Below are 16937 nucleotides of genomic sequence, written 5' to 3' on the forward strand. Positions count from 1 at the left end.
ACCCTAAATCCTAAAACCCTAAAACCCTAAAACCCTAAAACCTAAACCCTAAAACCCTAAAACCTAAAACCTAAACCCTAAAACTAAACCCTAAAACCCTAAAACCCTAAAAACCCTAAAACCCTAAACCCTAAACCCTAAAACCCTAAACCCTAAACCCTAAACCCTAAAACCCTAAACCCTAAACCCTAAACCCTAAACCCTAAACCCTAAAACCCTAAAACCCTAAAACCTAAACCCTAAACCCTAAACCCTAAAACCCTAAACCCTAAAACCCTAAAACCCTAAAACCCTAAAACCCTAAAACCTAAAACCCTAAACCCTAAACCCTAAACCCTAAACCCTAAACCCTAAAACCCTAAGACCCTAGAACCCTAAAACCCTAAAACCCTAAAACCCTAAAACCCTAAACCCTAAACCCTAAACCCTAAACCCTAAAACCCTAAAACCCTAAAACCCTAAAACCTAATGTCCTAAAGAATCTAAAATACTTGTGGGGATAATACTAAACCCTTAACTTGATGGTCAAAAAGACTAATCTACTGTGGGGTCTAAACACTTAAGTAGAAATACTCTAAAAACCACCGAAGTCTAGGGTCTAAAACAACTGAAAATACTGTAAAAACACAGAAAACAACTTAATCTAAAACACTCAAATCGAAAAGGCAAAATACTGATTTACAAAAACTTACTACTGAAAAATACTCCAACCTAGTTAAACAATAATCTAAACCATCAACTCTAGGGTCTAAATAAGCTTAAAACATTATAAAAACACTCAAAAACTGAAAACTAACATCTGAAATACTAACTTATTAAATAGTAACTTTCTAAAAAACACACTTCAAACCCTCAACTTTATGATCAAAAATGTAACAATTATAACACTCAAATTTAAAACACTCAAACCTATGATCAAAATGTAACAATAACAAATCTAAAACACATAAATCTACTCCAAAACAAAAGTACTAAAAACAACGTAAAACACTCAACTCAAACAAAGTAAAACTCTAATCTATAACACTCTAAAACAATCAAAACTAAGATCTAAAATACTAACTTATTGAATAGTAACTTTCTAAAAAACACTCAAAATACTCTAAAACTACTCAACTCTAGTTTCCAAAAACAACTGAAAAGACTCAACTTACTACTAAAAACTACTCAACTCTAGGGTCTAAAAACAGGTTAAAACAGTCAAACATAGTAAAATAACAATCAAATCTAACATCGGAAACAGTAACTTTCTAAAACACAAAATCAAATACTTAAAGTACTGTAAAATACTTAATCTAACTTGAAAACCACTAAATAATGATCTAACAGAATACTTTTAAACCCTCAACCCTGGTGTTAATTCTAAAAACATGGTAAAATACTTATCTTAATCTAAAACAGTAAACTCAAGACTAATAACTAACTGTTAATAGACTCATAACAATGTTAAACTTACTAAATTCTAACATTAATAACATTATCTAGTTAATACTCATCTATAAAACTATCTAAATAATTAATCTAAAAACTTACTTTGATACTCTCTAAACTCAAGTCTAAAACAATACCTTGAAACAGTTAACTCGTTATAATGGATAAGGTGATAAAATAATGACAGTGAGAATTAAGAGGTAGTAAAGTACAGTAATGGAATGAAATTATAATAAACCCCAAATCTGAGAGTCAAAGAATTAGGTATTAGGACTTAGGTAATTAGGTGATTAGGTAGATAGGACATTACGTCAGTTAGGTCATTTGGTAGTTGGTTTGGTTTGACCTATTACCTTAGTTAGGTGGTTTCGTTGGTAGGTATTGGTCATTACTTGTATGTGTTCTAGATTAGTGCCCTTAGGAGTCTGTCAATTATGGTTCTTAACTACTTACTTGAACCTCTAAATCAACAACTGACTTATGATTCGAATTAAAAATACCAAATTGAGTTGAGTTATTCCTCAAACAATTACTCATTGGTACCAATAGATGGATGAAGTAACTGATGGACAAAGGAATAACATTAGTTAACATCAGTACATGACCTAAGTAGTATCCTGACAACATGTTAATTCTGTTTTATATGATTTTGGAATGTTTCGATGTTTTATTCATGTGTGTGACGATTTGAATGTGTTAAATTGTGAAATATTAGTCTTAAATTTAAGTAAAAACACTATTATATAGTTTAAAGTTAATATATAAACATATTACAAATGTGTGTGAAAGAAATTAAATGATGTGTGTAACTAAGTTTTCAAATGGGGAATGGAATCCAAATTAACGTTAATGTGTCTAAAATTGACTAAAAATCCATATACCCAATTGGCCAGTCGAGGCTCAAAAGTTGGTAGGACCAGGTCGACACAGTCCCTGAAACTGATATTCCAAGTCCCAGTAACTAACTATGCTAATCTTTCTGATGTATAAACAAATCCTTAAATAGGCAATATACACTGGAATGTCATTATCACTGGCTATGTTATACATACCGGCTATAATATACAGAGTGTATATACATGGAAGTATATATGGCATAGCAGAATTTGTAACTAATCCACTAAGAGTAAAACTCAGATCTAAAGTAAAAAACTGGTGAATAACAAGTTGTAATAAAGTTTAAAGAGATTAGAAAGTGTAAATGAGTGGTTAAATAATATTGTTTAGTTGATGAAATGAAAGTGGAATGAGTGAACAAAATATGAAGGAAAAGAGGTTCACAATCAGTGGTTGAGTTTCTGATTTAAAACTTTTATAGTATACTATTTATAATATATAGTTATTAATAATAAAATATTGGTACAATTGTATGTTTGTTATTAAAATATATTATAAATGTTATATTATTTATTTTTATTAAAAGTGTAATATTACTCATATTTAGAGTTTCTTCTTGGTTTGCTGTATAACAATTTATAACAATCTATTAATTTTGTATATACAGCAATTCTTTTTTCGAAAAATATTACAAATTTTGATTTAGTGGTAATAGCAAATCCAACTGGATAACCTTCATCTTCACCTTTTTCCCAAACCAATTTATTTTCAACGAATATCTTATGACATTTAGTACCTTCCATAAATAAAAATTTAATAGATCGATAGTAACCGAAATCAATTTCTAAAGTGTCCTCAGGTATTATAACGTCGTTTCCTTCTCCATCTTTAGTAAAAAGTTCAAAATAAAGTGTAATATTATATTCAAATCTTTTCCATATCCTATCATAATGCTTAACTTTAATTAATTTATCGCCAGATCTAACGATAAATTCCATCAATCGAATATTTTGGGTTACTGTTGAGGCGTAAGGTTCTCCATACTTATGTTCATAAGCCAGCTCACCGTCACAGAGTATCTGCTCAAGATTTGCAAATAGTTTAAATTTTGCTTTTGCTGAATCCTTATATATTCTTATGTAGTCTTTTCTTGTCATTGGAATCAATTTACCTCCAGAATCCTTCTTCATAAAATTAATTATTTTACACTTTTTAACTATTCTTTTTGTGGTTACCTTTTCTTGAGTATCAGTAGGTTGACTAGGAGCCGCCGGTGCTGGTTGCATTGGTGGAGGTACATAATATGTTGGTGGAGGTATATATTCTGTAGGTGGAGGTATATAATATTGTACTGGTTGTTGAAATTGAGGTGCTGGTTGTCTTGGAGATATATAATGTGTTGGTTCTGCAGGTGTTGGTTGTACTGGCTGAGTTCGAGGTATATAATGTGTTGGCGGTCCGTAATACTGAAACTGTGGTTGTGACACTTGAGGCTGAGGCTGAGTTGGAGGTACATAATGAGTTGGCGGTGGAGGTATTGGTTGTACTGGTGATGGCGGCCTTGCATAGGGATGATATGGTGAATATCCAGAAACTTGTGGATATCGTGGTATTGGTCGAGCAGGGTGACCAGGTCGTAATGGTAGTGGTGGTTGAATTGGTTGTGTTGGTTGTATTGGTTGTGTTGGTGGCCTTGGATAAAGTGCTATTGGTCGAATTGGATAACCAGGTTGTATTTGTTGAGGAAATTGTGGTTGTAATGGTAATGGTGGCTGTATTTGTTGAGGAGGATGTGCAGGTTGTGTTGGTTGCGGATAAATTTGTTGTGGCTGTATTGGTTGTACTGGTTGTGGCTGTATTGGTTGTACTGGTTGTATTGATAAATCGAGAGGTTCTGCTTGTTCTTCTTCTATAGTAAAAGGCTGATGTATGGGTTGTGGTGGTCCTAAAGGATATGGTTGTTCTTCAGGTTCTGATAATTGTAATTGAATTTCTTCTTCTTCACTTACTTCACTAGAAGGTTGTGGAATAACATCGTTAGATGGTTCAGTTACATCAAAGTTATCATCTTCTTCATCACTATCATTTTCTATAGTACCATGTGTGTTATTCGGATTATCACCACATTTAACATATTCTGCTACTGCGAATATGAATATAATCCATATTTGTAACACATGCATCTGATAATTAATATCCTTTGTACAATTTTATTAAATATCATTTAGAAACAAATTATAAAAGATATCCAATGGATATTTCAAATTAAATTAGCTCAAATCTTATATGTGTATATAGATCTATAAAATATTAAAAGTAGGGTATTAAATCTAATATTAAGATCGTTTAATTACATTAAGCTACTAAAATATATTTTATTTATATTAATTCTATAAAGTTTATTAATTTATTCTGATTAATTTTCAATGTATTATTCATTTATATATTAGAAAATAATGAATTATCCTGTGTATATATAAATTTGAATACTTAATATATCTTTTATTATTAAAAAATTCATAATATAACGTATTAAGAATAAAAATCAAATGAATTTATAATTCAGATATTAAAACGTAATATATTCTCTGAATGTAAACTATCTTATGGGTAAAAACAGTAACTGAAGTTAACATTCACCACACTTGTAATATAATACTAAAAATATATATGTATTAATTATTAGTACAGTGTGATTTATGTATATTAAATAGATTACAAATGTTATATTACTTTTTTTTACTGGGTCTTTTATGTTTGGTTTCTATCTTTTCAAAACAGTCAGTTTTTTCAATAAATATAACAATTTGTTCTTCGAAGGACAATGAAACTCTTCCTTTCTTTGTTACTACCATTGACTCGGGATATTCATTTTCATCTTCCTTTTTTTCCCAAACTAATTTATCCTTGACTACAACCTTATGACACCTAACACCTGTATTGAACATGTATTTAAAACATTCAAATGAGCTTAATTCGACATCAATACTCTCTTCGGTTATTAAAACTTCTTTTCCCTCCGAATCTTTGGTGAAAAGTTCAAAGCAAAACGGAATTTTATGGTCACTTATTTTCCATTTGTTGTTAATGTGTCTAACTATAGTTAATATATCTTTAATTCGAATGAAAAATTCCTTAAATTGTCTATTTTGAATTAATGATGATGCGTAAGGCTTTCCAGGTGTATGTTCATAAGCCAACTCACCGTCACAAATTAGTTGCTCAAGATTTGCAAAGAGTTCAAATTTCACTTTGGTTATATGATAACTTACTTTTTTGAAGTCTTTTTTTGTCATTGGAATCAATTTTCCTCGTTCATTCCTCTTCATTAATTTAATTATCTTACACTTTACCCGAGTTTTCTTTTCAATAACATTTTCTTGAGTCTCACTAGGTTCAATAATATCTACCGGCATAGGTTGATCAATTGGCTCAGGTTGTTCTATTGGTTGTTCAATTGGCTCAGGTTCTTCTATTGGTTGTTCAATTGGCTCAGGTTCTTCTATTGGTTGTTCAATTGGTTCAGGTTCTTCTGCTGGCTGTTCAATTGGTTCAGTTTCTTCTGCTGGTTGATCAATCGGCTGAGTTTCTTCTATTGGTTGATCAATAGGCTGAGTTTCTTCTATTGGTTGTTCAATTGGCTGTTGTGGAGGTGGTACATAATGTGTAGGCCTTGGTGGTATTGGTTGTGTTGGTGGTACATATGGTGAATAAGGAGGATAAGGATAAGGTGAATAAGGAGGATAAGGATAAGGTGGATAAGGTGGATATGGATAAGGTGGGTAAGGAGGATATCCAGGATAATAATATCCAGGATATGGCTGATATCCAGGTGGATAACGTGGTATTGGTCGAACTGGATAACCAGGTTGAACTGGGAAACCAGGTTGACTAGCTTGAGGATGTATTGGCAATGGATATTGTATTGGCTGTATTGGCAGTCTAGGTTGTGGATGTACAGGTTGTGGTTGAGCAGGTTTCATTGATAAATCGAGAGGTTCTGTTTGTTCCGGTTCTAAAACAAAGGGTTGTTCTTCAGGTTCTTGAGTGGGTTGCTCACTAGTCTGTTCTGTTACCTCAAAGTTATCATCTTCTCCATGACTATCAATTTCTATAGTACCATTTGTGTTATTCGGTTTGTCACCACAATGAACATATTCTGTTACTGTCAATATGAATATAATCCATATTTGTAAGATATGCATCTCTTAAGTGATATCCTTTGTATAATTTTTTCAACGATCATTTATAAACAGATTATAAAAGATATCCAATCGATATATCAAGTTTAACTAGCTCAAATCTGACGTGTGTATATAGATCTATAAAATATTATAAAAGTAGGGTATTGTCATCTGAATAATAAGATCGTTTAATTATATTAAGCTACTAAAATTTATTATATTTATATTAATTCTATAAAGTTTATTAGTTTATTCTGATTAATTTTCAATGTATTGTTTATCTACATATATTGACAAATTATAAATTATCCTGTGTGTGCAAGATATTAGAATATTTATATGTGTGTTATTAAAAAATTCATAATATAACGTATTAAGAATAAAAATCAAATGGATTTATAATTCAGATAGTCAAACGTAATATATTCTCTGAATGTAAACTATCTTATGGGTAAAAACAGTAACTGAAGTTAACATTCACCACACTCGTAATATAATACTGGGAATATATACGAATGAATATATAAAAAATTTTGGTACAGTGTGATTTATGTATATTAAATATATTACAAATGTTATATTATTATTTTTTACTGCGTCTTCCTTTAGTTCTGGCTTGTATCTGTTCATAACAGTCATATTTTTCTATAAATGTAACAATTTGTCCTTTGAAGAACAATAAAACTTTTCCTACTTTGGTCAATACCATTGCCGTAGGATAACTATCTTCATCTTCCTTTTTTTCCCAAACAAATTTATTTTTGACTATAACCTTATGACATCTAATACCTGAAATAAATGTATATTTAAAACATTCGGTATAACTAAAATCAACTTCATATTGATCTTTGGTTATTATAACATCGTTTCCTTCTCCATCTTTAGTGAAAAGTTGAAAGCAATATGGAATATTATGATCACTTACTTTCCATTTGTTATTAACGTGCTTAACTATAACTAGTTCATCACCACGTTTAACGAAAAATTCTTTATTTCGTTTATTTTGAATTATTATTGAGGCGTAAGGGTTCCAAAAAAAATGTTCATAAACTAAATCACCGTCACAATACAGTTGCTCAAGATTTGCAAGGAGTTCATATTTCACTTTGTTTCTATCATAACTTACTTTTTTGACGTCTTTTCTTATCATTGGAATCAATTCACCTCGTCCATTCCTCTTCATTAATACAATTGATTTGCATCTTCCCGGAGTCTTCTTTTCAAAACCACTTTTTTGAGTCTCACTAGGTATAGTAGGAGCCACAGGCGTTGGTCCTTCAATCGGCTGAGGCTGAGGTACATAATGTGTAGGTGGTGTTTGATGTCTTGGTGGTAAATCTATATATGGTATACTTGGTCTTTGAATTGGTTCTTGAGGTGGTGGTACATAATGTGTAGGTGGTGTTGGTGGTATGTATCTTTGATAAGTTGGATATGGTGAATAACGAGGATAATAATGTCCCTGATAAGGAACTTGTGGATAACGTGGTATAGGTCTTAAAACAGGCATTGGCGGCCTTGGATAAATTGGCTGAGTCGGGGTAGGTTGTTGTTGTACTTGAAATTGAGGACCTGGATAAGGCAGTTGTTGTGGTTGTATTGGTGGCCTCGGATAAGTTGTTACTGGTCGGACCAAGTAACCAGGTTGTATAGGTTGAGGAGGATGTACAGGTTGACTAAATTGTGGATAAATTTGTTGTGTCTGTATAGGTTGTCCTTGTTGTGGTTGAGTAGGTTTCATCGATAAATCGAGAGGTTCTGTTTGTTCTTCTTCTATAGTAAAAGGCTGATGTGTGGGTTGTGGTGGTCCTAAAGGATATGGTTGTTCTTCAGGTTCTGATAATTCTACATCAATTTCTTCTTCCTCACTTGCTTCAGTAGAAGGTTGTACACCATCATCCTGTTTTTGCTCATCAATGGCTGTCTCAGTTACATAGAAGTTATCATCTTCACCACCAGAATTTTCTATACTACCATTTGTGTTATTCGGATTATCACCACATTTTACATATTCTGGTACTGTGAATATGAATATAATCCATATTTGTAAAATATACATCTCATAATTAATATCCTTTGTATAAATTTACTCAAAGAGGATTTACAAACAAATGATAAAAGTATACAATCGATATATCAAGTATAATTAGCTCAAATCTGATGTGTGTATATAGATCTATAAAATATTATAAAAGTAGGGTATTACATCTGACTAATAAGATCACTAAATTATATTAAGCTACTAAAATATATTATATTTATATTAATTCTATAAAGTTTATTAATTTATTCTCATTAATTTTCAATGTATTAATCATTTATATATTAGAAAATAATAAATTATCATTTCTGTACACATCATATCAGAATGCATGATATATCTATTATTATTGCAAATATTTACAATGTAGAACATTAATAACATTAAATATCATGTTAATGTACAATTGAGTTAATCTATATTAATTTAATTTGTTTAACATAGTTTATTGTCGTAGTTAAATATTGAAGTTGACATTAGTACCCTCATAATATGATATTCAAATATATAAATATGGATATTTATAAAATATTAGTATACTTGTATTTATGCATTAAAAATATAATATATTGTTTATTTATGTTTACGATGTTTTTTATTGATTTATGTGGGCTTGGTAAGTATTATCCAAATTTAATTATCTTCAGTTATTCTAAAAATAGTTTTTCTTAATGAATAATAGTATCCACTATCATTAATTTCATATAAAGCAAAATATTCCTTAAAATGAAGTATAATATTTTTTTTAAAAGTAAAACAAAGTGCCAAGAGATAATCATCTTTAGAACTCTTTTTCCAACTAAACATATCATAATATTCAACTCTAGTACAATGTACATTTGGTAAAAAGACATATTTCAAGGTTCCATCACCTGTTAGATCAACACTGTAGTTTTCAGGAGTAATTAAAATCTCTTTACCTTCATCATTTTGTGAGAAGAAATTAAAGTGATACATAGTTATGTTTTCATATTCAACCCATTTATTTAAACTGTTTTTGATAAAAATAAATTCAGTTTCAAGTCTAATAACAAAAGTAAAAAATAACTTATAAAATGTTACACTTTTGGAACGAGCATCTTCGTCTGAATATATGTATACAAGGTCACCGTCACAAAGTATTTGCTCAAGCTCAGATTTCAGTTCATAATTTACCTTTTCTAAATTATCAAAAGTTTTTTTGTAGTCTTCTTCTGTCATTTTTACTAATTCGCCGACACTATTCTTTTTCATAAGCGTTATTTCATCACATGTTACTCCCTTTTTAAAATTTCTAATTATAACTTCTTCATCACCTACAGTTTCTTCTGGTTGATCTGCTCCCGCTTTTTGGCTTTTATCACTGGGTTTCTCTGGTTTCGCATTTTGTTTATCATCATCAATGAGAAAAATTTCCAACTGTGACACTATGGTTTGGAATCCTTCTTCATCGATATTATCATCAGAGACCTCAAGTTGTTCAATTATCTCCTTTGTATCAAAATTATCTTCTTCATCATCAGCATAGTAACCCGATTCCCCACCTGTATCGTCACTTAATTTATCAGCAGATTGTATGTATCCAACTACTACAAATATTATTATATACGGATAAGTCTTATATCTCATAGTAATAAGGTTAAATAAAATTTTATAGAATGGGGAATCTAAAACTAAGGATTTAAAGATTTATTTGAATAATTTTGAATTGTTTGTCATCATATACATGTATATAATATTAATAAATTAACAATATATAATATAATTTACTTAAAAAATTACAAGTCAAATTAAATAAATCAATTTGTTATCCGTTTATTAAAGAAATGTAATGAGTTGAAATGTTATAGTGGAAATATTAGGTTTATTCCAGAAATGATTATAGTAATTTATGTTGATGAAAACAAAAATGATGATAAATTTATTTATATTTATCATCTTCTAAAATTTTTGTTGTGAAGCTTTGAAAGTACTTTCCATCCAATTTTTTGAATTTTGTTTTATATTTATTGAAATCAATCAGAATATTTCTATTAGGAGTTAAATACACTGCTTTGGGATAAAAATCTTCGGGTGTCTTTACCCAAATCGTTTCTTCTTTAACTATAATTTTAGTACAAATTCTATTCTTACCGAACTTATATTTCAATGATACGTCACCAGTAAGACCAATATCATAATGCTCTTCAGTTATTAAAACATCCCTACCATCATCATCTTGTGTGTAAAATTTAATATATTCTGGGATTCTCCTGGAAATTGTTGTCCATTTACCATCAACTAATTTGATTAATAGAAATACATTTTTACGAATAATGGTAAAACTGTTCCTTCCTTTAAAATACGTTAATAATGACGAGTATGTTCTTTTTGGCCTATGAATGTCTCTGCATCGTTCCCTGCCTCTCTAAAGTCATCACCAGTCATTTCAATTAACTTTCCCTCATCATTTCTCTTCAAAAATTTGATCTTCACTAATCCTCTAATAGGTTCAAAATGTTCTTCATAATCAGATCCCAATTGAACTGGAACACTTTCTGGTTGTAATTGTTTAATTGGTAAAGGATCCACATGCTGAGGTTGTGGTAGATACGATTGTGGACTTGGAAATTGATGGGAGTATTGAATTTCTGTTTGTAGGGGTTCCACTGGTATAGTTTGTGGTTGTTCATATTGTTGGTATTGTTGGTATGATTGTATATCTGATTGATAATGTGTAGGTGGATATTCAGGATAATATTGTTGATATGGACCATACTGTAAAGTTTGAGTCGGGTATGGTTGGTAAGGTGATAATTGATAATATTGGGGTTGGGATACAACAATAGGAATTTGTTGTATGAGTACTGGTTGAATAGGTTCTACTGGTGTGTAATGGGGAGTATATCCATAGTACTGTGTCGGTACATGTTGTTCTATAGGTGGCCCATAGTACTGTACTGGAGCTATCGGTTGAAGTCCGTAATGTGTAGGTTGTTGTTCTGGTGTTTGATTTTGATTTTGTTAACTGGCTTCAGTTACTTCAAAATTAGCTTCTTCTTCATCTGAAATTTCATCTCCAACATTTTCATGTGTGTTGATTAGATTATCACCACACTCGACATATCCTAAAATGATGAATACTAGTATATAATTATATGTTGGACATTTGTTCATTATTTATTTATAAAGTCTTATCCCATGGGGGATCTAAAAATTATTCAAATATATAACACACAGTTACATAAAATATGTTATAAATTAACAATATATGTAAATTTTAAAAATTAATAAATTAATGTATAATTCAAAATTGCTTTTACAATAACATATTGTATTTGTTAAAATTAATTTAGGAATATTTAGATCTTCCTGAAAATTTTCTCCTAAAATACAGTATATATTTATCATTTTTGATTCCTAACACTTTACTATATCCCTCAAAGTTAACTATAACACGCATTTTTGGTGTAACATAAATCTCTAAAGGATAACCATCATTATCGGTTTTTTCCCATGCAATCATATCATTAACTACAATTTTAGTACATTTAACGCCCGGAAAAAATTCGTATCTAAAGGATCCCATTGATGTAAAATCAATATTGTAATCTTTATTGGTCATTAAAACATAATCGCCTTCCTTATTTTGTGTGTATAGTTTTATATGATTTGGGATCGGAGCATCAGTTCTTCTCCATTCCCCTTTAGTTTTCTTAACTAACGTAAATCCATCACTGTTGGTCATTATACAAATATCAGTTCTTAAACTATGGCTTAATAATAAACAATAGGGTGTTCCATCTGTATGCTCATAAATTATTTGATTCTCACATTCTATTTGTTCGAGATCTGCATTGAATTTATATATTTTTTTATTTCCATCGCTAACTATAATAAGGTAGTCTTCATTTGTCATTTCTAAAATATTTCCCAAATAACTTCTTTTATAAAATTTGATTAAATTATATTTTCTTCGTGGTTTGGGCTCTTTTCGTTTAACTGGTTCTTCTTCTTCATCTCCAGACTCGCTTGGTTTATCTGATGGAACTGGACTTGGAGATGGACTTTTTTTTCTTTTTATTGGTTTTTGAGTCTGTTGATCATAATCCATCTTACTTTTTATTTTATCTAACGACTGAGTTCTCTGTTGTCTCTCTTTCTCTGTTTCCTCATCATCAATATGTTGAACTTGTATAACTTCAGGTTCTAATGGTCCTGTTGGCTGTTGAGTTTCAACTAATTCTGGTACATAGTGTGATAGTTGTTGAAATTGAGGCTGAGGTTGTGGTTGAGATTCTTGAATACTTTGAGTTTGCGTCGGTTCATATAATTGATAACCTGCTTGAGTTTGTTGAAAAGTTGGTGTTAATACATAATGTTGATAATATGGATAACTTGGTTGAGTCAATGGTATTGATGGTTGAGTTACCGGTATATAATGCTGATAAGCTGGCTGAATCTGAGGTTGAGTTTCAGTTATTGGTTGATGACCAATATCACAAAGAGTCTGTGTTCCATATGGCTGTTGATATACATAAGGATCTTGGGTTTCAGTTCCATAATACTGATATTGAGATTCCTGGGTTAGTTGAGGTACCTGAGGAGTTGGTTGAGTAGGTGGCGGCTGATAATATTGCTGTTGTTGAGTTTGTGTCTGAAGTTCATATGACTGGTACGGAGCATATTGTTGAGGATGGTATCCTGATGTTTCTGGTTGATATTGAAATGATTCAGTTTGATATCCTGGATATTGTTGAGGTTGATATCCTAATAATTCTGGTTGATGCTGATCATAAGATTGATCAAGATCATATTGTTGGGGTTGAATTTGAGGTTGGGTTGGATATTGAGATTCTTGTAATTGTTGATATTGTGGTAGGTATTGAGGATCATCAAATCGATCGAGTCGTTGTTGAATGATTTGTTCTAGATCTAAAACTTCAAAGTTATCATCCTCATCTTCATCATCAGCTGGCTGATCAGGATCATTGTCTTGTGATTCAACATATTTTATTATTATAAATATTAATATACATTTGTATGTCACACATCTCATGTTATTAGAGCTTTATAAAATTTAATCCATGGGGGATCTTAAAAATATTCAAATGCATAATACAATGTAATATAAAATTATTTTATATTAAAAATATAATAAATTTTAATAAATTAATAAAACATTCATTTAAATGTTTAATATATCCTGATAACTTAAAAATATTTAACAAGTTTCAACACATTAAAAATACTTTATACAATAACATATTGTATATGTCAAAAATAATTTAGGTATATTTACGCTTTCCGATGCTAGGTTTATTAAGTACCAAGTTATATCTTTTAAGCCTTTTTCTATACATTTTACTATATCCCTCAAAGTTAACTATAACATCCAATGCTGATGTAACATAAATCGCTAAAGGATAATCTGCATCATTATCAGTTTTTTTCCATGCAATCATACCAGTAACTACAATTTTATGACATTTAACGCCCGGAAAAAATTCGTATCTAAAGGATCGATCTGATGTAAAATCAATATTATATTGATCACTGGTTATTAAAACATAATTGCCTCCAAGATCCCGTGTGTAGAATTTGACATAATCTGGGATAACATGATCAGTTCTTGTCCATATCCCTTTACTTTTCTTAACTAACGTAAATCCATCACTGTTGGTCATGACAATAATATCATTTGGTTTACTGTATCTTAATAATGAACAATAGGGAACTCTTTGTGAATGGACATAAATAATCTCATTGCCACGTTCTATTTGCTCAAGACATGCATTAAATATATATTTTGCTTTATTTGAATTACTAAATATAACACCATAGTCTCGACCAGTCATTTCTACCAGATTTCCCTCACAATCCTTCTTATAAAATTTGAGTTTTTTAATTTTTCTTTGTGGTTTGGGATCTTTTCGTTTAACAGGTTCTTGTCCATCATCATCTTCTCCTTGATTTCCACTTGTAGTTCGAGTTCTTTTTCTTTTTCCTGGTTGTGTTTTATCTGTTTGTCCTACCTTTTCTTTTAATTTATCTAACAGACGATCCATCTCTTGTGTAACGAGTTTTTCTTCAAAAGATTCTTCAATCGATTGCACTTCTATAACTTCAGGTTCTAATTGTTCGGCTGTCTGTTGTGTTTGAATTATAGTCGCTGGTGAATAATATGTTGGCAGTTGTAGTTGTACTTTAGATAGAACCATGTATATTACAGGCGGTTTTCCAGTTGGTTGTTGAGCTTGACTTACAAGTGTTGGTACATAATGTATAGATTGTTCTTGAGTTGGTTGTGTTAGTAATTGACTGGGTTGAGACTGAGTTGATTGTTGTTGAGATCCATAAGGATCTGTATATTCGGGCACATAATAGTGATATTGAGGTTCTTGATGGAGTTGTTCTAGTTGCTGCTGAGTTATTGTTTGAATTTGTGGAGGTTCATAGTACCAATATGTATCAGTTTGTTGTTGTTGAGTTTGAGTCTGAGCTTGGTATGGTTGATAAGTTCCATAATGTTGGGGTTGGGGTTGAGATTGTTGTTCTAATTGTGATTCAGTCTGTAAATATAATAATTCTGATATTTGTTGATAAGGTGCTGGATGTTCAGGATTTTCAGTAGGATTAGTTTGTTGTCCAGTTTCCGATAGATCTAAAACTTCAAAGTTGTCTTCTTCTTCATCCTCAGGAGCTGGTTGATTAGGATTATTATCTGCCGATTCAACATATTTTATTACTATAAGTATCAATATAAAATTATGGGAAATATTCTTGTTCATTATACTATTAATATAGCTATACTCCATGGGGGATCTGGAAATATTCAAGGTATATAATACACCAATAAATAAAATATATTATCAGCTAACAATATATGTAAATTTTAAAAATTAATAAATTAATGTATAATTCAAAACTTGCACGTAATATAAATCTATCATCATTGAAGCATTTAAAATAATATTTTTTAAATCAAAATTAAACGGATTTTTGGTAAAAAACCAAACTTATCAACTTTAAAACTATTTTAAAACTGTTAATTAACAAAACAAAAATGTTTGATGGAAAAATATTAAACTTTCACATGACTAATAGTTGCCTTGGTTTCAGTTAGTTTTTATACTCTGTAAAAAGATATTTGACAAAATATTGAATTATTTTCCAGTTAGATATAATTTTTGATATTTCCTTTTTGTTTAAAAATTTCTCATTATCTAGAACCAATGTTTTTGATAATTTTTAGGAAAATAAATTCCAAACATCTAATTAATTTTTAGTTTAATCTTGTTTTCACGTTTTTGTTGATATTTTTAAAATTTTTATTATGAATCAACTAAAAACATTTGTGTAACTTATTATATATTTTTATTTTTTTCATATTCCCAAATTACACAATTTCCTAATTTAACCATTGTACACTTTGATCCTTTTTTAAAACTGTATACCTCGACATCTTCTCCATTAAATTCAACATCATACATATCAGTAGGCATCAAAACATTTTTTCCTTCATTATCTTTGGTGTATAGCTTAATACATGAATCCACATCAGTATTAGAACTAATCTCATCATCAAATGTCTTTAGATCAGAGTGGGTTTTAATATCTGTAATCATTTCGAAGATATCATTTTTTCCAGCCTTAAACACTTTAAATTTTTTGTTTGTGAAAAAAATCGTCATATAATCTTCATTATTATAACTTTTAATCATTACTTTGTATCCAAATTCATTGTTTTGAGATTCCCAAATAACTTTTTTACCCTTTAAAACTTTGTTGAATATATAACCAGACCTGGATATATATTCAAAAGCAGCATTTTTAGGAATACAGTGATATCCATCAGTTGATTTTTGACTATCAATATTTAGTTTTATTAGTTTTGATCCTTTTTTATTTTTTATTTTCAATTTAGTGTTATTTGAGGTTGTAATTGAAGTTTCAACAGATTTCCTACTTTTAACAATTTTTTGTGTAGACATTTTTATTTTAGTTTTTATTTTATTGTAGATATAGATCTACCTAATAAATGTCGTAACAAAAAATCTCATAATCCATCAACAAAATTTAGATCCACAAAAAATAAATATTTACATGATTTATGTTACTAGAATGAAGTAAGTTTTGTAAAATTATAAATATTTTTTATTTAAAAATTCAAAATATTATCTAAAATATGATTTAATCAATATTATTTGTTTAATATATTGGTTATTGAATGTTGGTTATGAAATGTATATAAAATTTTTTAAATTAATTTAATTTGTCGTATTATAAAATATAATTGCAAAAAATTATACAGAGTATCAAAATATTATTTACCGAACTAAAAATTAAATCTTGAACAAAGGTTCGAAAAATCAAAATGAAATAACATAGAGGAAGATTAAAAAATATGGTGAAAATAGAAAAAACATTTATATTTTAAATTAGTCCATAATAATATTAAACAAAAAATATGAATTGCATTTAAC

The 16937-nt window shown here is 29.8% G+C and overlaps 8 protein-coding genes across 8 annotated transcripts; all 8 read right to left on the minus strand.

Moving 5' to 3' along the window:
* Positions 1–2861: 2861 nt before the first annotated feature.
* TpMuguga_03g00001 (uncharacterized protein) lies at positions 2862–4451 on the minus strand (the record flags this gene model as incomplete). Its single annotated transcript, XM_757926.1, has 1 exon — positions 2862–4451. One exon carries the CDS (start codon positions 4449–4451, stop codon positions 2862–2864), a length of 1590 nt encoding a protein of 529 aa, XP_763019.1.
* A 546-nt stretch (positions 4452–4997) lies between these two features.
* TpMuguga_03g00002 (SVSP family protein) lies at positions 4998–6473 on the minus strand (the record flags this gene model as incomplete). The annotated part of the gene is made up of 1 exon (XM_757927.1): positions 4998–6473. One exon carries the CDS (start codon positions 6471–6473, stop codon positions 4998–5000), a length of 1476 nt encoding a protein of 491 aa, XP_763020.1.
* Positions 6474–7035: 562 nt separating this feature from the next.
* TpMuguga_03g00003 (SVSP family protein) lies at positions 7036–8511 on the minus strand (the record flags this gene model as incomplete). The annotated part of the gene is made up of 1 exon (XM_757928.1): positions 7036–8511. The coding sequence occupies one exon, from the start codon at positions 8509–8511 to the stop codon at positions 7036–7038; it is 1476 nt and encodes a 491-aa protein (XP_763021.1).
* Positions 8512–9046: 535 nt separating this feature from the next.
* On the minus strand, positions 9047–10286 carry TpMuguga_03g02670 (SVSP family protein). The gene has a single exon (XM_757929.2). The coding sequence runs from the start codon at positions 10099–10101 to the stop codon at positions 9127–9129; it is 975 nt and encodes a 324-aa protein (XP_763022.2). The 5' UTR covers positions 10102–10286; the 3' UTR covers positions 9047–9126.
* A 107-nt stretch (positions 10287–10393) lies between these two features.
* TpMuguga_03g02430 (uncharacterized protein) lies at positions 10394–11628 on the minus strand. Its single transcript, XM_061305874.1, has one exon. The coding sequence runs from the start codon at positions 11226–11228 to the stop codon at positions 10947–10949; it is 282 nt and encodes a 93-aa protein (XP_061161732.1). The 5' UTR covers positions 11229–11628; the 3' UTR covers positions 10394–10946.
* Positions 11629–11803: 175 nt separating this feature from the next.
* TpMuguga_03g00893 (SVSP family protein) lies at positions 11804–13510 on the minus strand (the record flags this gene model as incomplete). The annotated part of the gene is made up of 1 exon (XM_757930.1): positions 11804–13510. One exon carries the CDS (start codon positions 13508–13510, stop codon positions 11804–11806), a length of 1707 nt encoding a protein of 568 aa, XP_763023.1.
* A 184-nt stretch (positions 13511–13694) lies between these two features.
* TpMuguga_03g00005 (SVSP family protein) lies at positions 13695–15242 on the minus strand (the record flags this gene model as incomplete). The annotated part of the gene is made up of 1 exon (XM_757931.2): positions 13695–15242. The coding sequence occupies one exon, from the start codon at positions 15240–15242 to the stop codon at positions 13740–13742; it is 1503 nt and encodes a 500-aa protein (XP_763024.1). The 3' UTR covers positions 13695–13739.
* A 169-nt stretch (positions 15243–15411) lies between these two features.
* TpMuguga_03g00006 (uncharacterized protein) lies at positions 15412–16619 on the minus strand. The gene has a single exon (XM_061305605.1). It carries the CDS (start codon positions 16443–16445, stop codon positions 15819–15821), a length of 627 nt encoding a protein of 208 aa, XP_061160942.1. The 5' UTR covers positions 16446–16619; the 3' UTR covers positions 15412–15818.
* Between the last annotated feature and the right edge of the window lie 318 nt (positions 16620–16937).

The sequence above is a fragment of the Theileria parva genome, assembly GCF_000165365.1.
Source record: "Theileria parva strain Muguga chromosome 3 map unlocalized ctg_530, whole genome shotgun sequence".
NCBI lineage: Eukaryota > Apicomplexa > Aconoidasida > Piroplasmida > Theileriidae > Theileria > Theileria parva.